Raw genomic sequence first — 27,350 nt, 5'->3', positions numbered from 1 at the left:
TCTGTTCCGCTCTGGGACTTCCCTCCATTTCCACGTCGCATTCTGAGGCTACCATCTCAGCCATTTAACGATCCTTATTCCGTGGATAATCCTTCCACTGATGAGGCTGAAGGCAACCAAAACACAAGCCTTCTCTTCTCGCTTTTTCTCTTTGCTCTGGGTTTAAGGGAGACTTTGACCAAGCCCGGGCTGCCATTGGTGTTACTTTCCTCTTCACTCCAATGGTGGTACTTGATTTAGGAGTTTCAACTGGTTTCGCCGGCTTGGCTTGACCACTCGGCTGAGAACCACTCCCTTTACTAATCCACTTCTTCTTAAACCCAGATTTCTTCTGGTACCCATACTGGGTTCCGACCTGTGCAAACCCACTTGGCCTGCTGCCCTTGGCATCTTCATAGTTCAGGGCTATGGCTATTGCATCATCCAACGTGTTCGCATACTTAGCCCGAACTTCCATTTTAATCCGATCATTCAATCCAAATATGAAATCTTTCACTTGGATTGATTGAGGTAGGGGTTCATCAACCTTCATTACGCTCTCTCGAAACTTATTAGTGTATTCTGCCACTGACAAATTTCTTTGATGAAGGTTTCTATACTGATCCCAAGCTCGGGATGCTTCGTCAGGAGGTAAGAAGTGTTTCCTGAATTCTCTTTTAAACCCCTCCCAGGTAGTGGATGCTATACCATCTTTCATTTGTTTAATCCACCACCGATCCGCTGCCTCACTAAACATGTGGGTGGCCTCGCGGATTTTCTTGATATCATTTCTGATTTCACAAATGGCGAACGCCTCGTCCCATTTGTGTAACCAGGTCTCAATGACATCAGAACTACGGTCATTCATCCGACCAGAATACTTCTCCGGCCTATAATTGGCAATATTAGGTACTTTAGCCTTTCTAGGCTTGATCGTATGGACACTAGACTCCGGTTCCATTGGAGCCTTTCCTTTCTCATTTCGAGAAGGTCTGGCAGACATATTGTGTATCACTCTTCTAAGTTCAGACTGCACTGCATTTGCTTGTAACTGTTGTGCTAATAACTGCTGCAAGGCATCCTCAAGTAATGCAATCCTGCCAGATAAGGTGTGAGCTACTGGGCACGACACCTACTGGGTTGGCCAGACTCCTGACTCACCAGGGTCCCTCCTGGAAGCTCCTTCTTCTGCTTCCATTCAGGTCAATGGGTGTTTTCGAGAAGGTCTGGCAGACATATTGTGTATCACTCTTCTAAGTTCAGACTGCACTGCATTTGCTTGTAACTGTTGTGCTAATAACTGCTGCAAGGCATCCTCAAGTAATGCAATCCTGCCAGATAAGGTGTGAGCTACTGGGTGCGACACCTACTGGGTTGGCCAGACTCCTGACTCACCAGGGTCCCTCCTGGAAGCTCCTTCTTCTGCTTCCATTCAGGTCAATGGGTGTTTTCTCTTTAAAAAAAAATAAAAATAAAAATAAAATAAAAACACCGCTAGAATACTGTATTTACAAACTGACAAAATTCAGTGTACTAGCACTCTGACACAATTCCCTATTCTAGGGAATACTTGCAATCCCACATGCACACTGACTAGGCATTTGACACAGGCATAACCCAAATACCACTTTTCCCTATACTAGGGAAATTCCTGCAAATCAACTCTGACTGAAGCACATAGGCATATGCACAAGCATAATTTCAAAGACTATCCATAATTTTAAAAAAAAAAAATCAGATTCCCCTTTGCTGTACAGGAATAATAAACTGCACACTGAAAACTGAAATTTTATATAAAAGGAAAATTTGATGCTCCCTGGAAGCTCCACGCAATTCGAGTTCCCGAAGCCTGCTCTCTGTTTCGGAATGATACGCTAATTACTGCTTTGAGGAGCTGCCTCCAATCTAATACGAACAAGAGATTCTCAGCTGGCGTCAGATGATTGAGATTACTCAGCAATTCCTTTAGTCTCTCAACAAGGTCACCAGAGGTGGGTCGTGGAGGGAGCTCCAAGTATATTGCTCTATCCGAAAATTGATCGCCAAGGCTCTTACAACGGTTAGATTACCCAGTCTCGACTAAGCCATACATTGCCGTCGAGCCACCACGCTACCATCGCTGCCCGTACGTCACCCATCGTCACGCCTGATTTACCAAATGAATAACCACCTCTAATCCTTGCCTGACGCCAACGGACGAGACGGCCAAATCCCGTGACCATTTAAAAGCACACGTCGCATCTCACGCTAGGCCTTTGCGACGTCAACTTTTATGTGTAGAATTGGTAGGAAATAGCGAAGGGGACAGCGACCCTCTTCCTGTAAATTTTTTTTTTCTGCTAGCCCCTTCCGAGATCGCTAACTCTTATTCTATTCCGTTTTGGCGTCACGCGTAGCAGAATTATCCCTGTGTTACACGCCCACGCCGTTCGTCGTCACACCTCTCTCCACGAAGTAATCGTATGATCACGTCCCATTCACGAGCCTTACTGTTCGTTTCGCAGGTCTTTCACCCATCTTCACGCATCGCCTCTGGATTTTCATCAACCTGATAGCTCTGATACCAACTATTACAGACTTTCTACTAACTACTGTAGATCACGGGAGTAGCACCACAGAGTAACCTCCCAGCCAAATCCTGTTGAAGCGTGAGAGCACTCAGAGAATTTAAAATCAAGAACAACATACGTGCACGTTCATTCTCCTTCTCTCACTAACTTCAACAAGCCCCATCTCCCTAGATGGATCTAGATGCCACATGTCATCATCATAGGGCCTTCCTAATGCATCTTTTCACCCCTCTCTTGGGATACTTTAATTCCAATTGCCCCTAGGCACATTTCTTGCATTAGGCCCTTAGCCTTAGATCCACCTAGTTTGGTGCTATGAGCCCTCACCTAGGACCTTGACATTAATTCCCTCCCGATCATTTACATGAAGCACAAACAGATATATTACAAACAGAGATCCTTTAAGGGAAATGTCGACTGATTCTTCCGAGGTCATGTTACCTCGGCTAGAGCATAACAGGCTATGGTGTCAATGACTGAAATAAAAAATGCCCTCAAGTTTTCCATCTGGTTGGTAGCCCATGGTGCATATCGGTGTATGACATTACCAGGCACAAATGAAATGGCACCATCAAATGGCTCGGCTTTCAAGACTATCGTAGTGGCATTGACATGTAGTGAGAAAGAAGAGGTCCCCCCTTCTCGCTTGGCAATAGATGGTCCCTCAACTCTGAAAAAATCATCTACTTCAAAAATATCTTTGAACTGCAGAACATGTGCATGAGGGACATGTAGTGTGATTGTTTCAGAACAAGCTTGGTCTGTTAAATCTACACACATGTAGACCGCATCGGTGTATGACATTATCAGGCACAAATGAAATGGCACCATCAAATGGCTTGGCTTTCAAGACTGTTGTAGTGGCATCGACATGTAGTGAGAAAGAAGAGGTCCCCTCTTCTTCTGGAGCTCACTTGGTAATAGATGGTCCCTCAACTCTGAAAAAATCATCTACTTCAAAAATATCTTTGAACTGCAGAACATATGCATGAGGGACATGTAGTGTGATTGTTTCAGAACAAGCTTGGTCTGCTAAGTCTACACGCATGTAGACCGGGTATGGAACATCCTTTGCTTTGAAAGTCCCGTATTTTGCGAGGACCTTTTCCTTGAAAGCAAAGCGACGGGGAACAAATTCCGATAATGCATCTATTGAAAGTATTGGTAGGGAGTTTGGGTTTGGAGTGTTTAGGTAGTTTCGTGCAGGTAATCTTCTAGGTGCATCCTCATTGTTGTTTCCCTCCAGCATATATGTATGCTCCTCCAGCTCCAGATTCGCTTTGTGCGTGACTTTCTCCACTCGTCCTTCTACGTTTGAACTAGCTGTTGAAAAATAAAATTTTTAAAAATTATGATAAGTTTTTGGAATTTGCATGTGGCAAAAGAAAATCCATTGAAATGCATTAATTCCCATGTACAGTAAAAATTGACACATTTTCCAAGTTGATGCACTTTATTTTCCCTTGGTGATCTCTCTTAAGAGTAAGGTGTTTGAAGTTGGTAATTAATGTAGTCTCCAAATCACAATACAAACCGCAGTAAAATCTCTTTATTATGTAGCTTCCAGGATTGGCTAAAAACAAAGCATCACAAAAAAATACCATGCGAAATATGGTTTTTTAATGTAAGTTGTAGGATGTGTGGGAAGCAAAGCGTTATGGGAAAATACCATGCGAAAGACGTTATTTCCGTTTATAAAACGCGGTAGCAAATCTTTCTAAGAGAATAACATTGGAATGTGGCAAATAAGTGTTTGCATTCTCTTTTAAAAGTCCCGTGTTCAAAGTAAGCTTTGACTTTCGCAAAAAAACTATGATCTTTAAAACTATTCAAGTGGAGTTTCAAAGAGCGTAGGGAAAAGGAAAAAAACTAAGTGCGGAACCTCCTCAAGAATAGGAGCCCTGATGCGTATGAGTATCTCGCAATTTACCCTAATGTTGCAGCCCTTCTCACGTACTCTTTGGCGAACTGGAGATATGGAAAAAAACATGAGTATAAGGCGTAAGAGTCAAACAATGTTGAAAAGCCAATAAACACTACCTTCAGCACATGCTTGCTTCGCAGCCGCGTAGAAGGCAGTCTTTAAGTTTTTCTTGGTGTTCTTGTGAATAGCACCCACTCCGATTGGAGCCAAATCCAAAGGCATATGTGTGCTTGATGATGGACGAGGCTGAGTTGTTCTAATGCGACAAACACCAGAAGCTGAAACCACACCTGTTGTGCAAGAACGTGGACTGCATCGCTCATTGGTGGACCAAGATCTATGAGAAGATTAAGAAGGGAGGGAGGGTTCAGAAAACAGAAGGCAATAGAGAAGTTAACGAAATCAATGCAGGCCGTATTTAAACTAATACCTTCATTTGTTTTAGAATCCTGTTTTTTCAGCCTCGTACTATGAAGGGATGCCTTTAAAAATCCCTCTTCTATAATAGCATCTTCACAGGACCGAAGCATAACGGTAGACGATAAAAGTTCCATATCAGAAATTGATTTTCGTCAAGATGAAGCCTGTCAATATTCTCGTGCATAGTACCTCAATTCTTTCATTCTCTCTAGTTAGTTACATTGGCAGTCTGGTGTTATAAAAGCTATCATTTGACGTGCCAAAATGACAACGCGGAAAGAAAAGTGGAGAAATGAGCACCTTGGGTTTTTGGCTTTTGCTCTGCCGCGCATAGTTTTATTGGTTCCTTTGCACTTTCGCAATCGATCAGCTTAGATCGTCGATTTCCTCTACAACACCAAGCAAAAACTACATTCGATAAGCATGCCAGTAAGAATCGGTATTGTGAATACGACCGGAAATAAAGAAGGCTTTCATCCTCACCGCGCAGAATCAAACGGGCATCATCTGTGCAGATTTTATGAGACTCCGCCATATTTATCAAGCCTGCAACCACCCAGCATCAGCTTCGCAAAAGAAAGAAGAAACCAGACGGAAATAATATGTAGAGAGTAGACGTTTGGATCGGTAATTGGAAAAGAAAAAAGAGAACGTGAATCAAGAAAAACCTCTCTCGAATTCCCCACTACTCGTGTCCATCAAATCTCCGCTCCCCTCTGGTCTATCTTTAGAAACAACCTTCAGTGTATCTGCCATGGCAAATAAGGTCTTCAAGGAAAACAGAGTGCACAAGGAAAGCAAAACAGTAGAAGTTGCACATTGCGGATTGCATAGACGAAATGGCGAAGTAGCGCTTCTTTTATAACACAACCTAAGGCATTCGGTTTTGGCAACCTCATGGGCCGGTTCATCCCTACGGATCTTCTTTAACTAGCGCATAGCCTTCGTTTCCTTCTTGGGGGATGATGACTTTGTTGTACAACAAGCTGCCCACGCTAGAACATAAGCTTGCAGAGACAACACACAGGGATGGGCACAATACGCAAATCCTACGGGTGCTTGGTTGGGTACACTCTCAGAGTCCCCAAATCAGCGGGATAGGTCAAGGCAGCTAGAATCAGAGGTGGGCAGCTTGGCATGTCGACCTAATTTGTAGTAGTCGACGTCTCCAATGGTAGGTTCAAAATACCAAGTAGCTGATCTAATTGCATCGGCTGCGACGAATATGATGTTCTGGGCACTATCACAGAGACATGCAGACTTGATTTCTTGTAATCTTCATGAAAACACGAATGTAGGGCTGGAATGCTCTTTTGTACATTGTGTCAAATGATTACGTTCAATCTCCCTGTTGTTCTAACAGGATTTCCTTATTTGTGACAGAGATGTCTGAAGGAGGACTTTTTAGGACATCCACAGATGGAGAAGCTTAAGTCTAATCGTCACTGTCTAGAGGAAATCTCTTTCTGTCTACGTGAAGGGTTTACACACATTCTTTCCCGTCTAGGTCAGATCTTGATATGTTCCTCAAGCTATTTGAAGTTTGCCAGGTCATGGCAGCGCATTAAGATTTGTTCTTTGTTGACTGTGTGCAGACACATTGAAAGAAATACCCAACGATCGTGTATGTTTGGTCGGGCTTCTTGCAGTTTTTATCTTTCATGCTTGGATGTGTGGTATGTGCTTTTGATTGTAAGCAGAAGTGGCTTCTGTAGTTAGGATACTTGATTCTAGCTGCAGCTCCTGCTAAAGAGGACCACCACCATAACTCAAGTGCAACTTCCATGGCAAGGCAGCGGAGAGCCCAGAGCGGAAGCTGGGAAAAGTCATTGCAGAGGTTATACAACGTGCACCAATGCTTCATATCTACTGCAACATCAAGTTACAGCCCTTGGACTTGCTAACATTTCATTCACCACCATGGGTGCTTTCATGGCCCGTTCTCAAGGAATCTAGAAAGGAGGCTGCTGCTGTCAGGACTAATTATCTAACAGCTTTAGATGATACTCTTGTCAGGTTTGTTTGCCTTCCTTCATCATAATCACATTTTTACATGAGCTGCAATTCTTAAGGATATATTTTGCTGAAAAGCCCTAGAGAAGTCATTGTAGCTGTATTGTTTTAAGTAGTAGCTCAAGCAAATCAGCAGAGATGACTGGGGCCGGAGCGAAGGGGAGAGAAAGATGGAAAAGGAGAGTGCTGAAGGGTTAAAATAGGAAAATATTATTTATAAATGTCTCAAAGCATTGTCAGATTAAAGGAGGCAATCTTGATGCTAGATTTGAATTCCCTATTATTACAAATAGGTTGAGGGAGCAGCAATTAGTCCCTGCCCTATCTAGCAAAAGGCCAAGGTGCAGCATTGCGATTATTGAGATTATGCTCGCCAATGGAAAACAGGATGTCTTGACTAAAGGTCTGCAAGCATATATCTGCAACTTGCTGTTGCTTGCCTTAGCCCTCTCCCAAATATTTGTGTATACATTGTGTATTGTGTGTATAACTCATGAGGTCTGCAACCAATTACATATGTTGATATCATGAGGCCCTTGGTTATGTGGGAATTCAGTTCTTTGGTTTCATATGCTTTTGTGGCCTTCCACGGTCGTTAATAAACGTTTGTTTGTTTGTTTGTTTCTCTCTCCTTTCCCCCTTCTAGCTCCTTTCATCCTTAATGGTATCAAAGCCATTTTTGTGGGTCTTCTCCCATTGCTTGCATGCTCACCTACACAGCCCAAAGACAAATCTCAAACACTTAGAGATAATATATTTCATGCAACACTTCTAAAGGATCTGTCGTTGGCCAGGGGTCAAACCCACATGGCACACTATATAATAGTCACCCCTCTTGCCTTGAGTAATCTCCGATCTTCAGTGCTCACCATCTGTGTCTAGCATCTGTCCAGATCACCATCTAAGCTCTCTTTTGAGAGCGCATGGGTGGACAGCACTAGCATTTCAGTTGTATCAACTGTTTTGGTATATCAGCATTTTTATCCTCTCCATTTTTCTATTGTGTACTTGCATTTCGTTGTCATCCTCCATTGCTTCCCATTTTCTTTCATGGTATCAGTGCATAGGTGCTTTAAGTAACAACAGTAGTGCAAGTACAAGGAGCTCTCTGTAACAGAAAACATTTGGAGTGAGAGCTACAAGCATTCCAGCAGCCCCAACAGTGACTTGAGTGTAGATCATGCGAAATCATCCACCCGCCTTCACTGAAGGCAAGCTTGATGGGACCAGTTACACACTGTAGAAGTTCAAGATTAGCACTATATTGGATGCATACGAGCTCTTGGATATGGTTCTAGGATTGGGGATCCAGAACTAGTCACAACACTGGGCCCAAGCAATGCCGGCAACATGATCCCTCCGGGTGTAACTCTTCTAGGTAGTTGGAGACGTAGAAACATAGATGCAATATGTACTATTGTTACCGGTGTAAGTGATTCTATTGTCATTTTGATTCAGCAGACGTCAAGGCCAATGAGGCTTGGAACATATTGAAAGGTCAGCACAAGATGGGGAATCAAACCAGTATTCAAAACCTAGAGATTCAACTTGTAATGAAGGCCAAGATTGGGCCAAGTTAGTGAGGGTTAGGCTTATTCCTCTAGGGGATGTTCAGGCCTAGAGAGGGCAAAAAGGAGATAGTGTGGAGGGAGACTATATAAGTCCACCTCCCCACCCTTTGTACAGACTTTTGATATGACATCTAATACTATCTACTCCCACCTCCTTCCTCCTAGCGCTGCCTACACTCTCTCTCTCAATCTCTCTCTATCCCTCTCCCTTCTCTCCCAATCTCTCTCTTCCTCCCCCTCTTTCCCCTTCCCACTCTTCTCAACCTTCTCCCTCTTCCCATCTCTCCCTCCTCCAATATGCCCTTGTCTCTTGCATTGCATTGGTATTAGAGCACTTTCCTTGGGCCTTGTACCCTATTGCAGTAAATGAAGGAAGCCTATGAGTCATGCTGTACCATCGTGCCAACGTGCAAGCAAGCAGTCTAGGACCAAGACCCTGGCCAGACGGCGTTGACAGGGAATCGATGTCACATCTTGTTGACATCTGTTTGTCCAAAAGCTATGAGCAATGAAGACTAGATGTGGGCGTTTGCATACGCTTGGAGGAGTGCCTGGGGATAGGACACCTCACCGGCCAAAGGACTAGGATGGCACATCCTTTGGGGAACCTCTACCAGCAGCTAACATAGATGGGCGCTAACTAGACGGACCACCCTATAGTGGACTGTAGGATCAAGCGGACAACCCTCAGCACAACCGGGATTGACGACGAAACGACCAGATCAATAACAACATTTTATCGGCCCCAAACAGATAACGATCAGCTGAACCTTGCTGTCTCATTGGATTTCCATCCGGCCCTGCTATTGTTTCCCCGTCGTGGTTGTGCTCCCCTCCCGTTGTCGCAATACTCCACCATCTCCCGCGACGTTGTGAAGCCTTGAGCTGCCCATCTGTCGCCTGTCGCCGTCGCCATCGCCATGCCCTTGCGTCAAGGTCCCTGTAGCCACGTCCTTGTGCCGCCCTATCGCCGTGCTTCACCACGCCGGCTGTCATGGGCTGCCTGGAAGAGTTTTGGGATGCTTATTTGCAGGTTGCACCCTTCAAAAAGATCTCCAAAGGAACCCAAATGAGAAAGTATAGAGCAGGTCTCAGTCCAAGAATTCAGGCAGTAGTGAATGCTTTGGGAGCAAAGAACATTCAAGACCTTATGCATTCAGCTTCAGTGGCTAGTCTTGTGCCGTTACAAGATCCATCCACAATACTATCCTTGCATGCAGGAGGTGTTGAAAGGAAGAAAACTGATTTTTCAAAATCAGAAAAGAAAGAGTATCCCAAGGTTGAAAAGAAAGGGTTTCAGCCTCAGAAGCCGAGGGGTACTCAGTTTTCAAAGTCATATAAAGGCAAATCCCCATTCACTCTTGAACAGATAGCTGAATTTCGCAGAGATGGGAAATGCTTTAGATGTGGAAAAGAGGGACATATAGCTGCCCAGTGCCCCGTTTAGGCTCTTTTGAGCTACATTTCGAAGCCTCTTCATCGCCCTTTCTTTCGAGCCGCTCCATCACATTTCAAGTTGTGAGACATGTATTTATTGATAGCAATCCAGCACACCTGCATGCATTTGACAGGTATTTTTGCCTTTTGGGCTTATTGAGAAGATTGTTATGCATCAAGTTTTAGGTGGACTCCAAGCTGAAATGCATTTTGCCTCACAAGCTAGTGCATTGCAAACACGAAACACCTTGCATGGTCGGTATATATATGATGGTGGTTGTACCTTACATATTAAGCTGTTAGATTTAACAACAATGTCATATGCTAACATCGTATGGAAACCTAAAGTTATGTTACGAGGTTGTCCTAGCTCTCCTGCAATCTCACATGTAGTTCGTGAGTTGCCTCCCTCACTTCCTCTTCCTCCACTTCCTCCTCCTTTAGTTCCTTTAACTTCCTCAGTTCCAAGAGTTTTTGCTTCTCGAGACTACAAAAGAAGACTACTCTACCTAGATAGATTAATGTCACTGGGTCTTTTTTCAATAAAATTTTTTGAAAAATATAATGTCAAAGTTCTTTTTAAACTTCAATACACCTTGGAAAACTTCTCTTTTGAGGATTTGAATCTAAATAAACTCCATTATATACAACTTAAAGCTTAGTAAAAGTAAAAGCTTCCTTTCAAAGCAAAGAAGTCTATCTAAATAAGGAACTCTTGATTTGTATTTTTACTTCTCCCTCACTTGACAAGATAGGCTTAAACTCCATTTTGAAGTCTCTTGAAGTAATGGATTCTCTCCCTTAATTTGTGAGAAGAATTTGGAGCATCTAGTAGTAGCTTGGAAGTATGTAAAAACTTTAGGACAAAAGGCTTTCAACTATGGAGAGATAGGTAAAAGGCTTTCAGAGCATTCAAAATCTTCTATCCTTAAAGAACCTTGTTGTTGTAAAAGTAAGAGATTCCAAAGCTTTATTGATGCTGATTTAGGACATGTAGTCACAACTGATACCTCAATTTTGCTTTCTAGTAACCTAAGAGACCTTTTCATGAAAGGCACGAAATTTCGATTGTACTCTTTTAAAGAGTCTTGCCTTTTAAAAGCTATCGATAAGGGAATCTCAAAGTTTGTTTTGCAATTAGAAGATTGTTTAGGAGTTAAAAATATCTTATCAGAATGGAAAGGGAAGATTTTGAAGAAAGTTGCTTTGAAACTAGAAGAAGTCCCTTCGATTATTTGCTCAAAGAAAAGTAACCATCTTTCTAAAGAAGATGAAACTCTTCTTCGAAAATTCCATAGGAATTTCGTCATTTCTTATGTGGACAAATGTTCCAATAACTTTGTTTTTATTTGCAAAAATTTTTACTTAGAATGTCTTTTGAGAGAAGTGAACTCATCTGCCAAAACTTACATCCCCGCCTTAGTTTCTCAAAAGGATTTGATCTCAAAACATCAGAGTTTTTGCAAGTCTTCTGGGTTTGTTTGCAATTCAAGCATACCTTTTCTTTGTGCTGCTTGGAAGTTTCACAAAACTCCAAAAAAGCCAAGATTTATTGCAGCTGCTTGGACTACTTCGACGAATGTCTCTAAATGGCTAAGCTACTGCTTCAAAGCCATGTTGCCTAGTGTCCATGAACTTTGGAGGGACTTATTAAAAGAGGCAGATGTCCCCTCGAACTCAAGCTGGATTTTAAATGACTCTGTAGGAGTGATTCCTGTTGTAAAATTTTTTAATTCCTCTCGAAGCATTCAGGAAAAAGAGTCTCCTATTCTCCTTCAAACCTATGATTTTACCACGCTTTACACAAAGATTGAGCTGGAAGACCTGAAGTTTAGAATTGAAAAGCTAGTGGCTGAAGTTTTCAAGCTGAGATTTGACAAAGATAGATGCAAAGTGCTAAAAGTTGAGAAAACAGATCATGACATAGGTTCTAAAAAGAAAAGATACACAAAGGTAGTAGCATTAAAGAGGGAGGGACGTGAGATTGGGGAGGGGGGGCATTAAAGAGGAAAGGACATACCAAAGGGGGAGGGGGATGAGGGGCCTCTTATAGTATTATTATAACAAACATGGGACATGCTATTACTCTATTGCTCAGTGGTAGGGCACACGTATGGGGAAAACAAGGTTTTGGTTTTGAATATTTTTTTCTGATCTTTGGGATACTCTCCATTTCTGAGACCTCCCATCATGTAAATTTATGAGCATATAAATATAGGAATCCCCATGGGCACTAATTGTGCCGTCTTTTTAGCAAACTTTTATCTTTTCACTTATGAATTTGAGTTTATGCAACGTCTTATTTCTATCAATACCTGCCCTATCATTTTACATAAGCTTAGTCAAGTTAGGCGTTTTATAGATGATTTATTTGTACCAGATGTTCCTAACTTTCAAGACTTTATGTACAAAGATGCTAGAGCTTTTGGAGAAGGAATCTATCCTCGTGACTCTTGTGAACTGAACTGCACTTCAAGAGGGGATTCTTGTGTTTTCTTAGATCTTAGACTTTCTCAATCTACCATAGGATTAGAGGTTGATATTTACGATAAACGTGAACAACCTGAATATAGTGGTTTACACATTATAAAAATGCCTCACATTGACTCAAACATTTCTGATTTGGCAAAATATGGAGTCATTTCTTCCCAATTCCATAGATTTTCCTGCCTTTGTACAACTAAGGAGTCTTTTATCACTCAATGTAGTAATTTGATCACTTTACTATTACACAAGAGGTATAATCCAAGGAAAATAATGAAAAAAGTTCGCACATTCTTAGATATGAAGTCTTTTATCTATGGTGTTTCGGCCTTAGGTTTGTTTAGAATGATTGAACATAAGCTGAAAACAAAAAGCGGGGAGCTGAATAGCCCGTTTTTCTTTTAGTTTCAAAAGAGAGTTTGTTTGAGTATACTTGTGCTTTCTAAGTTAGAAATGTATTTTTGCCTCTTTGTAGAAAAGAGACATAAGTGTAAAGGGCCATTTAGCTTTTTATGTTTTAAATAAGAGAGAGAGAGAGAGAGTTTTTTGGAAGTTTTTGTTTTTTGAGTTGCTTGTTTATTTTTGCTTAAGTCACCTGCTTTGTTTCTTCTTTATTTCTTGTTTTCATTCTAAATTTGTATGATTGGACTTATTCTAGTCTTACAAAGGTATATTAAATGTCGAGATACAAATGCCATAGAGCAACCTGTTGTTGGAGCTATGATGCCGAGGGGAGTGGTGCCAAAGGCCATGCAAGCCTATAACAATAGACACCCAACATCTAGGGAGAATGTAGTTATGCCAATGCTTATAATGAAGTCCAGCCATGTTATGCCACTCCCTGGCATGCAGCCAAACCATGCTCTAAAGCCATGGATGATGCCTTTGGATGCTGGACAAAACTATGGTCGTTGTCAAGTGATTCCAGCTGCAAATACTAAAGGATGTTGTGGGGAGAAGTGTTCTAATGAAAATAGTAGCTTAAAATGGCTATGAACAGCAAGAACCAAAAGCTGTCATCTTGGTAGCACCCAAGGGTATACCTCCTAGCTTTGCAATGATGGCACAAGGGCTAAATTCATGGATGCTTCATCGGTGATGCTTCAGAGCATGGCCCAAGCCGAGGCAGAGAAGCAGATGGGCCAGCAAATCGGCGAACAAATTTGTGAGAAGGTCGGAGAGGTTGTGCACATTGCAATGCAGTCGATGGGAAAGCAGCCGATGCTTCCTCCTATGCACCAAAACGATGGGGATGGGAAGGATATTGATCCACCCAAAGAGTCTCCTAGAGCTATGATGCCTAGAGGAGCTATGCAGCCCAGCCATGCTATGCCTCTCCCTAATATGCAGCTAAATCATGCTTCAAAGCCGTGGAAGATGCCTCAATATGCAGGACAAAAATCTGGTTGTTTCTAGGCTATTACAGCTGCAATTACAAAAGGGTTATGTTGGGATAGCTGCTCAAATAAAAGCAGTAGCCCACATGATGGAAACAAATATGGACAGCAAGGGGGCTGTTATATCAGTTTGCAAGACCGATACATTGCTCTAGATGATGCCCTGGCAGTTCAGCACACTAATGGAAGAAATGCGTATATTCAGAGTAGCCTACATAACAGTGACAATGAAGCAGGTTTGATGGGTGAAAAGATAGATGAGGCGCCAAGCAAGGATGAGCAAATCTGTGTATCACATGCACCCCTGCAGTTGGGTGCAAATCACACTGGTTACTTGACAAGTGTGTAATAGTTCCCTAATAGGAGTTTTTGTCGTATGCTGTGACCCCTTTGTGAGCCCTTGTCCAGGGACAGTCAAGCACAAGCTACGTAAGTCAGTCTCTCAGCCTCAGGTCAAGTTGGAAGATTAGTCCTTGTTCACTAGTACCCACTGGAGAACCGTAGGGTAGTGTTTCCGTCTTAGGTTTAGAGATAGGTTTAGGTCCAGCCTAGGATAGGAGCCCTTCTGGGCCCCCTCAGGGCTGGAACAAGTGAAGAGAATGGCAAGGGAAGGGCTGCTTTTATACGCTACCGTGCACCCCTCCTTAGGCTGCCATTTATGGGGCCTAGGGCTGCCTTTATGGGGCCAAGGGACCAGCCAACCAGCCCCAAAAGCCCTATAAATAGGGGGCCTCCAGACCCTCTTTCCTCATTCAGTTCCCCCCCTCTTTCAGCCTCCTACAGCCCCTCCTCAGCCCCCTCTGAACAGCCTGGCACTCAACCCTAGTGGCCCTCTGACCAGCCTCAGCCTTTGGCATCAGTTCAGCCCTCTGGGAAGGTGTTCCTGCAGCGCATCAGTCGGGGAGTCAGGACACCGAACGGAGTAAGGTTTGGGATCTGTTTCAGCAGCCCTTTTCAGTTCTCTTACAGTTTTACACAGCTTATTCTCAGCTCTTTATTTCAGTCATCTCTCAGATCTCTTATAGGATCTATCACTCCTAGCTTTCACTCATCTCACTCACGCAGTAACCTTGCATTCCGGTGGACAGCACAAGCGTCTCCCTTGCCTTGCAAAAGCGTCCTACATCATCAGTGTGGATAGCATCAAGGTCTCGGTATTGGTCGGTGTGCCTTGTGAGCTCTTCAGAAGCGCGTTTCGTGCTCTTTCAGTGGGTACAGGGACCCAATCGGTTGTCGACTCTACTCTCTCTCTACCCTCATCTCCTTTCTCTCTCTATGGTGTACAAAGCTAATTCCTCGCTAAAGGTTTAAAGAAGGTTTGCTGTGAATTACACGATTAGATTACTGTTGCATGTTACATTGGTATCAGAGCTTCGGTCTATATCCAGCTTGACTACCGCGAGTGTATGGTTGTGTTGAGATCCGGAAAGGACACACAATCAAGTGCCATGGAAGGGTCAAGGAAAGGATTCACCCTTGAAGACTTTGAAGAGGAGAAAGACTACCAACAAGATCTGCGTCCGCCAAGTGCTCAAGAAGTGATGGCGAACCTTCTAGAGCAGAATCGGGTCCTCCTACAGCAAGTTGAAGAACATTCATCCCAGCTAGAAGAAAGCAAAAGATAGCTAGACCAGACAAAACAACGTTTGGAGGGAAAAGAAGCAAAAAAGCCACTGGAAGAAAGAGGAATTACCGATTTTGAAAAATTGCTCTTGTTGATGCACGAGGAACGCAAAAAAGAGGCACCGCGATGTGCAGAGCTCGCTCAGGCAGAGAGGCAACAAAAGCTAGACCACAAACAGATGTTAGCCACTATGCAAGCAAGTTTGAGCGTAGCAGTAGCGGTCATTGCCACAACTTTGTCATCGGCAAAGGTAACACCTCTCACTCTGTCCACTCCAAATTTTGTTAAGTATGATGGTAAGTGTGACCATTCAGCAATTTTGCAATTTATTCATAAGTTTGTAGCTCATTTTCCGTTAGTGCGGATTCAAGATGAGCAAGACATAGTCCACCTCGTAGCCCCTCATCTTAGAAGTGAGGCGGTGACCTGGTGGCAACATTGGGCTAGTAAGCATACTGACCCAACAACGTTTAAGACGAATTTCGTTTGGGTAACGTTTGTGGACGACCTCAAAGCCTGTTTTTTCCCACCCCAATATATGCTTAATCTTGAAGATGAGTTTTCTCGTCTCTCCCAGAATGGTTTGCTTGTGTTGACATATAGTAACAAGGTCATCAGGCTAGCGCAGCAATTGAGCGTGACGGAGAGCGCCAAGATGAAGCAATTCATTTGAGGATTGGACACCAACATCCGTTATACCATTTGGAACTTCGACCCGCCAGATTACGAGTGGGAGTTGACTCTCGCATAGAATCGGGAGATGATGCTGAACGGGGGAAAGCCCAAGCAGGTCTAGAAAGATTCCAAAGCCCCACAGCAGTCAAAAAACACAATGGGCAAGGATCAGAAGAAGGACAACCAGTTTCAAAAGAAAGATGGCCAGGCTTCTGTAATCGGCCTTTGACTGACAAAGGGCAATGTAACTGACACTATTATCTCACAAAACTGAAATACAGCCAACATGAACCATTGCTATTGCCCACATGCATTACTTAGAGCATATATCTTCACAGCATAGCATCACTGAACCATTTAAAACAAGGGAGGCTAGAATGCCCCTACTCAAAAGCATGTAAAATGACACGTGTTGGCCCCAACACTTGGCGCCCCTTGCGGTATTTATTTAGTCACTGGTTAGCTCAAATACAAGGGACTTCCTTCAAGAGCTCACCTGCAGGTGCAACTTAGTACAATGCCAACCCATGGCTGTGCCAGTCCCAGTGCTATTCTCTTGGTTCCCTTCAATAGCCATGCATAACACAAGTAGAACAACCCGACATCATGCCAAGCAATGCATTCACATAGATCAAAGCCATTACTGAGCCCAAGGTTTGCCACTACACCCCTAGGAAGAGAGTATCGCAACCACTGCCCCAATCCTCACCCAAACCAATGGCAAGGCATCCAACCTTGCAGAATCTTAGCAAGAATGACAGTAGCATAGAGCAGAAGGAGCAGAAGGAGAAGATAAGAATCCAGCCAACAGAAAGGGCCTGTTTCAGCCCGGAACAGCCCCAGAAGTTGGTTGAACAGCAGACAACAGACTCTGGTAGGAGGGAGCTGCCTATGACTGACTTCCAGCACCAGAAAAGATCAAGAAAGAGAGGGTCCAGCAAGTTGAAACAGATCCGCCATGATCTTGTCCACCAGAATGAAGATTCCACCCCACCAGCACCTCAATTCTCAGTGCGCCTTGCACCAGACAAGAGCTAGAAGTGAGGCATCCAAGAATATGGCCTCAGATGCAAGAAAGGAAGACTTTTGTTGTGAAGAAAGGCGAGAAAACCCTCGGAAAAGGCCCAGAATGGAGGCGTCCAAGTCGAGGAAGCATGCCAGCAGCAGGGAGCACCAAGGGGAGGAGAACTTGCGCGAAGAAAACTCCAAAATCGACTTCAGCCAGCAAGAGAGAAGCTGCAAAAATCCGCCATCTTTAGAATGAGGGACTTTTGGTAGGGGTGAAGACTCAAAACATCAAGGAAGGGCTCCAGGGCCTTCGAGGGGCTTCTAGAGGTGACACCTAGGTGCCACAAGGCAAGCAGAGAGGCCACACAAGCTCCACACAGAGATACATGGCAAATGAGGCATGGGAATTTAATGCCCCTAGGGGGTCAGTTGGCAAACCATGACCTTAATGCTTGGAACCAATGACCCTAGTTTGTACAGCTACCTCTGAGGCACTTCTAGCTGTGTGAAGGCTGAGCCAGGGTCTTGTGTATGTGCCTGGAGAGTTGCTGTTTAGTGCAGACCTGTGTGGACCAGGTCAGGGCATTGCCTTTCATTTCCAAATTCATTACTCTTGGAAAAGAAAATGTAGTGGCGAATGCACTCTCTCGTATTTCAGCATATCTCAGTCACGTATCATGATGAGTTGACGGCTTTTAAGGATATGTATGCAGAGGATGCTGATTTTCCTCAAGTACGGACACATTTAATGATGGGGGATACTCACCATGCTTACTACATCAATGATCGACACATGTATATGCAAGAGAAACTATGCATTACAGAGGAACTCCTACAAAAGTTTTAGAGGTAAACCATCACTCACCCTATGCTGGTCATAGAGGCATTACAGCTACATTTAAGATCCTAAGTGGTGACTGCTTCTTTGGAAAGAAGAGCAAGCATAGCAACTTGGATGAAGTGGTCACCCGAATGATTCAAAGTGAGGCTGCTCTCTCGGCACTATTGTTTTTATTGAAATCTGATGATGAGTTAGCTGGCAAGTCAATTGATGTGGATAAGAAGAAAGCACTTTCTTGCAGCCTCTCCGCTCCCCGCTCCCCCTCCCCCTCCCCCTCCCCCTCTCGCAGCCTCTCCGCTCACCGCTCCCCCTCCCCCTCTGCAGCCTCTCCGCTCCCCGCTCCCCTCCCCCTCTTGCAGCCTCTCCCCGCTCCCCCTCTCGCAGCCTCTCCGTTCCCCCTCCCGTATCCTCTCCGCTCTGCCCCCCCTCCCGTAGCCTCTCCGCTCTGCCCCCCCCCTCCCGTAGCCTCTCCGCTCTGCCCCCCCCTCCCGTAGCCTCTCCGCCCCGCTCCCCCTCTCGCAGCCTCTCCGTCCCCCCTCTCGCAGCCTCTCCGCTCTGCCCCCCCCTCCCGTAGCCTCTACGCCACCCCCCCTCCCGTAGCCTCTCCGCCTCGCTCCCCCTCTTGCAGCCTCTCCGTCCCCCCTCCCGTCTCCTCTCCAGCTCCCCCGCTACCTCCTCCCCGTTGCCCCACCGCTTGCCTCCAGCCTTTCCAGCTCCCCCCCGCTGCCTGCCTCCAGCCCCCCCCGCTGCGTGCCTCCAGCCCCTTCGCTGCCTGTCTCCTTCCCCCCCGCTGCCTGCCTCCAGCCTCCCCCCTCATCCCGCTACACTTGGCCTGCTGCCCCGTGGTCTGAGGGCCCTTGTCAGCTGCAAGCCTTGGCTTGCCACTGGCCCTGCGCAGGCCTGCACACCCCTACAGCAATGCTGAACAAGATCTGCCTCTGCAGGAAATCGTGCACCTAAACAAGTCCTACAATGGCCCAAAAACCCAAACAGTCTCGGAAGCCAATTGTGGGAGACATCACAAAGCGCATCTCTAGGAGTGGATTAGCAATTGACAACCAACCAGTCCTGAAAACATCGGGTGCAATGGGCACCAATGCAGTTCTTTCTCCCGCAGCCATCATCTCTACTCCGACCACTGCCTCCCCCACCACCAGTGTACCAAATAACCCCGTTACCACCGCCCTCAGCCTGCCCCCCATAGGAGAGGGTCACAGTTCCTCACCCCCCACAGAGCTCCCTTTTGTCTCCACCACTCTTGTATCCCCCCTTCCCCTCACCCAGCAGCCTTTCTCCACTCCCCTGCCATATACAGCCAGCCTATCTCCCACGCCCCCCCAGCCCTACGCCAGTCCCAGTTCGCACCCCCCCGGGTCCCACCTGAGACGATAGATTACATCTTTATGGAGCTACATCGACTACGGGATCATACCGTAGCACAAGATCAGCTTATTCAGAGCATGCGCTAGGAGATCACTCACCTCCGTCAGGAGGTTGTCTCTCTCACTGCTACAGTCACAGCAGCCCCGCGCACTACACTAGAGGTGGAGGAGCGGATCGCTATCATCTAGACTGCTATTGCGGAGACTAGCAGATAGGTGGGCATTGCGAGACGGGCACCCAAAGCAGCAGTCTCGGCCACCATCGCCGAGCAGGAACAGAGGGCCAGTAAGGCTCTCAACATCCGAGTACGAGGTATCCCCCCTGCAGATTCACTCACCCCCTTAGCGGACGCGACTGCTTTCGTGACCTCTACCCTCGGCCTCGTCGAGCATGGGATCGAGCATGCATGGCGCACAGGACGGGACCCCACACGCCACAGCCACTCATCATCCGATTCAGGGATACTCAGGCTCGACTTGCAGCACTCAGGCAGCGTGCTACACTACGGGATCACCCTACTATCTTCATGGATGAGGATCTCACACCTATGTAGGTGGAAGAGCGGCGCACCCTGCTTCAGCAGCGAGATGTAGCCCGTCAGGAGGGAAAGTGGGCTGTCGTCCGAGATGGCCACCTATTAGTTTGCCCCCGCCGCTGAGCCCCACCAGGTACTCCAGACACGGTAGCAGGCTCCCCCCCCAAATAGGGAGACATGGTCTATGAGATTCAGACTTAGCACACAGTACCTTTGGCATGCACCATATGGAACTGTAATGGTACCCTATGGTCTGACCCTGGGAACTTCTCAGAGTCATATACTGGACGCGACATCGTTTTCTATACAGAGACACATCAGAGCCCCGAGCGCCCTCTCCCCTCGGTCAGTGGCTATACCTGGGAGTTAGTGTTCCGTGAGGAGACCAGACATACTGGGGGGGTCCGAGGATCAGGCGGAGTTGCAGTACTCTTTCGTTCAGCACTCACGAGCTTGATATCCGTGGTTAGACGGGATGTCCATGCCCGTTATCTATGGCTCCAATTTCGACGCCCCTCCACATGCGACCTCTTTATTGCAGTCTGCTACTTTCCTCCTGAGACGTCACATTTCGCACGGATGCTACGTGAGGATACGGGGGTATCCCCCTATTTAGATCTCTACTCAGACATTGTGGAGTTCTCCAGACGCAGAGAGGTCCTCCTAGTTGGGGATTTCAATGCAAGGACAGGTGCACATCAGACATCACTCTTGGACTTCCACTCAGATCCGGTCCTATTACCTGAGATGGACATAGAGGACTCGGGCTTCCCCCGCTCCTCGGTCGACAGTCGCGCTCCCGTTACTGCGTATAGGCAAGCTCTTTTGGACCTTGGACGTATACATGATTTGGTCATCTACAATGGACTAGATTGGTGGCTTGCCTCCTCTGGTTTCACATGTTTTCCACATGGCGGAGGAGCCAGTGTCGTCGACTACATTCTAGGATCTCCTGCTTTAGCCCCACAGATCACTGACTTCCGTACTGCACCCTTACCCCTAGGAGCCGACCACACTTATCTGTTCTTTCATATCCTTGCGCCTCGAGGCCCTCCCAGCCACACCCCGCACTACACTACCTATCATGATATACACTTTGAACATAACCTCTCACCTGATTACTCAGCCCACCTAGCCTCCCTCCTCAGACACATAGACACCATACCCTCTCTAGATCACCGAGCCGCCCTTATCACCCACTCCCTTCACAATGCAGTCTGCCACATTTTTCCTTCCACTACTCGGTCCACCCGCCCTCCACCCACTGGCTCCACCCCTTGCAATAGCTGGTATGATGACGAGTGTAAAGCATTACGCCGCACACTCCGACTCACGACCCAGCGAAACGCTAGGGCCAACCCACATCTCACCAGGGATTATCGTCGACTAGTCTGTCGCAAGAAGCTAGCCTTCCTGCGCCAGAATGAGGATACGCTACTGAACATTCTGTTTAGTAGCAACTCCAAGGATTTCTGGAGGAAATTCCTAGAACACCGATCCCCCTCCCCCCTCACAGACACTTCCCTCTGGCACTCCTACGCACGTACACTCTATGATATCCCTGATCAGCCTCCTCCCGACCTCTCAGCCACCCCCCGCCCCACTTCTTGCACCCTCTTCACAACCCAGGGAGTCACCCACGCAGCGCTTAAGCTTCACAACGGCCGAGCTAAGGATCATGAGGGCCTATGCACAGAGTTTGTTGCCTATGGCATCAAAACTCTAGCCCCCGTCCTGGCAACGCTGTTCAATGAAGCTGTCTGCCACGGGTTCCCTAGAGCCTGGACCCTGAACACTATCACACCCATCCACAAAGCAGGAGATCCCATGGATCCAGGGAATTACAGGACCATCATGATTGGACATGTTATGTCCAAGATCTATGCATCAGTGTTAGATGGCGAGGTCAGTGCTCGCGCAGAGGTACAGGGACTGAGGGCATCCGGACAGGCCAGTTTCAGGGTGGATCACTCGACTTACGATCACATTTTTACACTTAGAGGGATCATTGAGGAGGCAAGACACAGGAGACAGAGAGTATATTGTTGCTTTGTGGATTTCCGCAAGACATTCGACACCGTTCCCTGCGCCCGACTCGTCAAACGCCTGCAGGAGTTAGGCTACGACTCGGAGGTTATCTAGGCAGTAGTAGCTCTCTATGAGCGGGTGATGGGCCAGGTCAGGATTGGCACCAGCTGGACCCCAAAGATCACGAGCACTATCGGAGTCAAACAAGGATGTCCCTTGTCACCGACTCTATTTGGCCTCTACATCGACGAGCTCGAGACCACCATCAAGACACTCGGAGGTGCAGGCTGCTCTCTTACGGAGGCTGTCATCCAGACTCTCCTATACGCAGACGATGTAGTACTACTATCCTCTTCTGCTACTGGTCTTCAGCGACACCTGGATGGACTTCAGGTCTTCTGTGATACACATGACTTGAAGGTCAACCTTGGGAAAACCAAGGTGATGATCTTCAACACTTCCAGACTCGCTATGCACCGAGAGCAGTTCCTCTTCGCCGGCGACCCTGTTGAGATAGTTGACTCTTACACATACTTGGGCGTTGTCTTCTTAGGCCTGATCTTCACGATGCGCCCAGCCATGCAGTCCAGGATCAGTCGGGGCTACGCCGCTCTTGCCAGGCTGGAGCGACAGTGCTACCACTTCCACTTCCAGGACCCGCGGACCAAGTCTCTCCTTTTTGATTCTTTGGTCCGCCCAGCAGGCATGTACGGTAGCCCGTGGTGGGGAGCCGACCTTTCAGACATAGAGTGGGCTCGAGTCGAGCGCCTACAAATATTGATGTTTGCTCGGATGATCCGCAGCAAACCATCGGTACCACACCAGATCATTCTAGCAGAGTTCGGCGCCTCACCCTTACAGCTCGATGCGGCTTTCGAGGCTATCACTTATCTACACAGAGTCAGGGATTTCAGCTCCTCCTTCGACGGTCGCCTCCGCCTACCTTGGCTAGCCCTATCCTCCTCTGTGGCCTCATCCGTTGATGGGGACCAGCGATGCTGGTATAGTCGTCTTTGCAGTTGGTTCACCCGACTAGGCCTCAACTTAGACCGGTTGCCTCCTTTTCAGTACAGCCTCGACGCTCCACCATCTCCCCTCTCCCCCACTGACCAGGAGGTCAACCGGCTCATTCGAGCAGAGCTGCTCCAGCTCCACACCTGGCGGACATAGTTTCTTTACCCCGAGCTTCCTGTGAAGCTCGACTTCTACCGCCGACACTGCCTCCATATTTCACAGGAGGGCTTCATCACACCTCCGGGTTACACACAGCTTCATCTACCACATGCGCTCCGGATCTCCCTCGGTCAGTTTAGGGTTTCGTCACACCGATTACGGATCGAGAGCGGACGCGCAGAGGGTATCCCACGAGAGGGCCGCCTTTGTCCACTTTGCGACTTGCAGGAGATCGAGTCGGAGGAGCACTTTGCTTCAGATGTCCTATCTATTATGCCATTCGAGGCCGGTACCACTGCCTCTTCCGCGACGGATTCAGCCCCCTCCCACACATGCTGCAGTTCTCGGATCAGCGATGCCTAGCTGCTTTCTTACATGAGATGACTCGCCACCGAGATACCTCTCTCCGAGCACGGCGACATGCGTAGCACACACAGCGTGAGGACACCCAGCAGCCCATCACTGATTTCTTCCAGTCACAGGATATCTCTCCTCAGTCTAGCCGACGACGCGGACGTGAGCGAGAGCCAGAGCCACGACAGCTGCACCAGCGGACAAACTCACACATCCGGGTCCATGACATCTTGTCTCTGCTCTCTGCCCGCCCCACCGGGGTTACAGTTGCCCTCATCCACAGGGCCACCCGCCGCCCCCGATGACCGAGCTCGACTAGGTCGCGTGACGTCAAAGGCCAATCATCTATTGCAGGGTTTTTTCCGGCCTCCCATTTGACGGCCCCTCTATGATTGGTCTCTGACGATCACCACCTGCACATATATATTGTATCTCCCTCCTCTGCCCCATTTTTGGTGCCCCCCCCTTCTTCTTTTTTGTATCATCTGGAGGTAGACACATATTTTTTGTATTAGGACTAGACACACCGTCCTTCATAACCTCTTTTTTGTAGAAACGGTTGGCTGGCCCGTTTTGAGACCGCCACCGTTATGCTCATTGTATCAGTTATCTTTAGTCTCATAGACCTTCACGGTCTCCCGAAGACTTTAATAAACTTTCTTTCTTTCTTTCTTTCTCCAGCAAGCTTCCTCTCCGTTCCTCTCCATCTCCCTCTCCATCCCCCTCTCCGTGAAGTTCCGTCTCCATCTGACTCTCCATCAAGCTCCACGAAGCTCCCGCTTCATCTTTATCCTCTCCACTAAGCTCCCTTTCATCTGAGGATTGTGGCAGGGAGAGCTGTAAGCATATCCAGAGAGCACAGGATTTGTAGACTATGCACGATGGGGGAGGTCGAGACAGAGGAGCATTTTCTATGTGTCTACCTAGGCTATTATGAGATCCGGGGACGGTATCACTGTCCATTTTCCCGACCAGGTTTGCACCCAATGGCCATCAAAGTGTGTACAATATCTGTCCAAGTACTAGCCAATGTCTATGAAGGGTGGACCTGGGAGTCATCCATAGCCTCTGTGCATCTAGATCTCCAAATATGCCACGCTGAAATGCTCGCTAGAATCTTTCGAAAAGTATCCACCGAGGCATATGCAGGTCTGTAAGAAAAGTGGGGAACATTTTGAGGAGCATGAGTCAACTACATGTCGTCAAACTGAAAGAGCCCAAGAAGAGTAATGCCTCTCATAAAAGACTTGAGGCCTCGAAAGAGTGAGCCATGCCACCAAGTCCTTGTCGCTAATCCAGAAGCCATTGGATTGATTTGAATTGATATGTGCAACCGCTGAAGAACAAAATAAATTCAAGGTTCCCCTTAAAGAAGTAAGAGTTTGTGGAGTGGCATTCAAAAAAACAAAAGTGTTCATCGGCAAGCTCAGTGTTCAAGGTCTCAAGATAGGAAGTCGTAGCCCAATAATGTCAACCTGATTTCCTCATGCAAGTTGTCCAAAATCTGATTCTATTCCAGTTTTTGGCTTGTTGCTGATCTCAGATCTATTGGTACTAAGGAGTACTAATGTACAAATTCATGTGTTTCAGAGATGTAGACAGATTGGTGCCCCTACCATGATGGCATCGACCTCAGCCTCGGTGTTTTGTTGAGATTAGGTTCTACTCGGAGTATTTTGAGTATCTTCTAAACTTGGACACATTGTACTCGTGTTTGTAGAGGGATACTAGCCTTCCTGTTTTCTTTCAGAAACACATATATCTCTTACTAGTGATTGTGTTTTTTGGGCTCAAGCATAGTCTCTTGGAGAAAAAGAGAACCTACACTGCTATAAAGGCTGAGTATATGGTAACCTTTGTGTGTGATGGCATATGGATTTGATGCATGTTGTAGATCTCTATTTGAGCAAGAGGGAGCATTGGCAAAAGAGTCTATGTATCATGCCCACATGAGTCATACTGATGTTGAGCATCCTTTCATCAAAGACCAAAAAGAGAGACTTATAGCCGCACTAGTGAACTATGCTGACAATTTTCAGTAAGACACTCCCATGTGTAAAGGTATCTAAGTTCAAAGGGGCCATAGATGTCCGTGATAACTTGGTCATTAAAGAGAGGATTATAAATATAAGATCACTTGTGTGGGCATCTAGATAGGCATGCATGTGAGTGCATTTCTCTCATGGTTCTATGATGTACAGATATACCTTTGAATTGATGGCTAGCTAGGCTTTCAGAGGGCTTTCATTTGGTTTGCATGTGTATTTCACAATTTTAAGGCTAGTGTGGCATGTAGTGCCATGTCTTGTTATGTGTGCTTACTAGACTAGAGTTTTGAGTTAAGCACATCACATACTTTGTAGTTGGTCATTTTAACATTTTGCAGTTTTTGGAATCAAAGTTTTCTCTCAAACTCTTTCATGTTCCAAAACTGGCATTTTTAATCTTCTAATATGAAGACAGTCTTTGGCAGATTTTGACATGTAAATGAGACTAGAGTAGAAAAGCAGTTGAAAACTTTGATTAGAGGGGAGACTTTACAAACTTTGAAATATTCTTTTTTGTCTTTTTTCCAGAGAAAAATCTCCATCTTAAGTTCAAAAGGAACATAGCAGTTACCAGTTGTACAAGTCTGACCAAGGCATTTCCTTTTTGTGACTTGCATTTCGTTGATTGTGGAACTTTATATGGTTTCAATTTTACTGCAAATTGAAAAGAAAGGACTCTGTTGTGTTTTGCATCCAACTTTGTAAAAGCTTTGAAGTGATGAACATTAGGCATTTTGTTCTTCACGGTCCTTGCTTCACATTTTCAGTTCATTCCATTCACTTGAGTATCTTGATTTCACCCTAACACTCTTTCCTCTTATGGCAGAGACATTCCGTTGTTGCAAAGTGCGGTGGCAAATTGGGTGGTTGCTTTTGATTCGACCACTCCTGTTGAGGTTTGTGACTTTAATCCATAGACTTGAGCGTAGTAATGTGTCGACTTTGAGTCCATCATAGAGGGCTTCTTAATCTAAGGGCAGACAGACTCACTTATTTGCTTTTCTTGAATGGAGATCGGGAGGAGAACATGACAGAATGACTGTTTTTGGAAACTTGGATGGCATTGGGGAGAAAATGAATATGCAAAAGAAGGGAGAAAGTGACTGAATTGAATGATACTCCTGGATGAAGCCAGGTGGACTTGAGTTGGATTGGTTGACCAGAGAAGAGCTAGAGAACAAGCGAGGAGGGCAAGAGGATTGCTATTATGACTAAGTGAAGACACATAGCCCATTGGTTTGCCTTTGAAGGGAATCACACTTCCATGAGGATTGCCAAAGAAAATAGAGCATACTTGTAGTACCATGAAGAGCCACAACTAGCTACAAGAGCCACTGAGGAGTTGGGACACAGTGGAGTTAAATGTTCAGCCAACCCAATGAAGGAAGAGCAGGAAGGTGGAGGTGCAGCCTGAGGTAGTCCCAGCTACTTCTTTAACTAGTCCATATCAGAGAAGACCACTTTTTGATGCAGGATGCTAAATCCCACCCCCAAAGTGAGTTTGACAGTCATTCCTTTATTGTCACAAAGAATGACAATGAGAATGCATTCTGGTGACCATGCGCCTTTTAATATGGTCATCAACCAATATGACAATTGCATGTGCTGGCAAAAAACACTTCTAGTTTGGGTTTTAGCACATACACTTGCATCACACAGGTGGCTCTTTAGCTCTAACATGAGGACGGCCATGAGCTGGACGAGCTCATACACGTTTTTTAGGGTTGGGATGTAGTGGTATGCATGTGGTCTAAACCTTGGCTTGTCAAAAAGCTATTAAGTGTCTTCCTTGACTTGAGAACCTTAAAAAGAGAGCACAGATTCGATGCCAAGGAGAGCAAGAGGGCAAAGGACCCTATAGCCCATAGTAGAACAAGGAAGGACCA

At 46.2% G+C, this 27,350-nt stretch overlaps 1 protein-coding gene and 1 pseudogene across 2 annotated transcripts in view; both read left to right on the top strand.

Moving 5' to 3' along the window:
* The window catches only part of LOC147905750 (uncharacterized), a 205,211-nt gene that overhangs the window by 26,927 nt on the left and 150,934 nt on the right, over positions 1-27,350 (top strand). For both annotated transcript variants that reach the window (XM_087374417.1, XM_087374414.1), the window contains exons 5-8: positions 6,277-6,400; positions 6,489-6,569; positions 6,690-6,909; positions 26,291-26,360. In XM_087374417.1, coding sequence (XP_087230543.1) covers positions 6,277-6,400; positions 6,489-6,569; positions 6,690-6,909; positions 26,291-26,360 — 495 coding nt within the window. The remainder of the gene's footprint in view (positions 1-6,276; positions 6,401-6,488; positions 6,570-6,689; positions 6,910-26,290; positions 26,361-27,350) is intronic.
* On the top strand, positions 20,039-26,028 carry LOC147905751 (uncharacterized; annotated as a pseudogene).

Source organism: Dipteris shenzhenensis, chromosome 1, assembly GCF_047967505.1.
Source record: "Dipteris shenzhenensis isolate YYH24624 ecotype China chromosome 1, Dip_SZ_1.0, whole genome shotgun sequence".
Taxonomy (NCBI): domain Eukaryota; kingdom Viridiplantae; phylum Streptophyta; class Polypodiopsida; order Gleicheniales; family Dipteridaceae; genus Dipteris; species Dipteris shenzhenensis.
The sequence above is the reverse complement of the archived record's forward strand: the minus strand, read 5'-3'. Positions and strand labels throughout refer to the sequence as shown.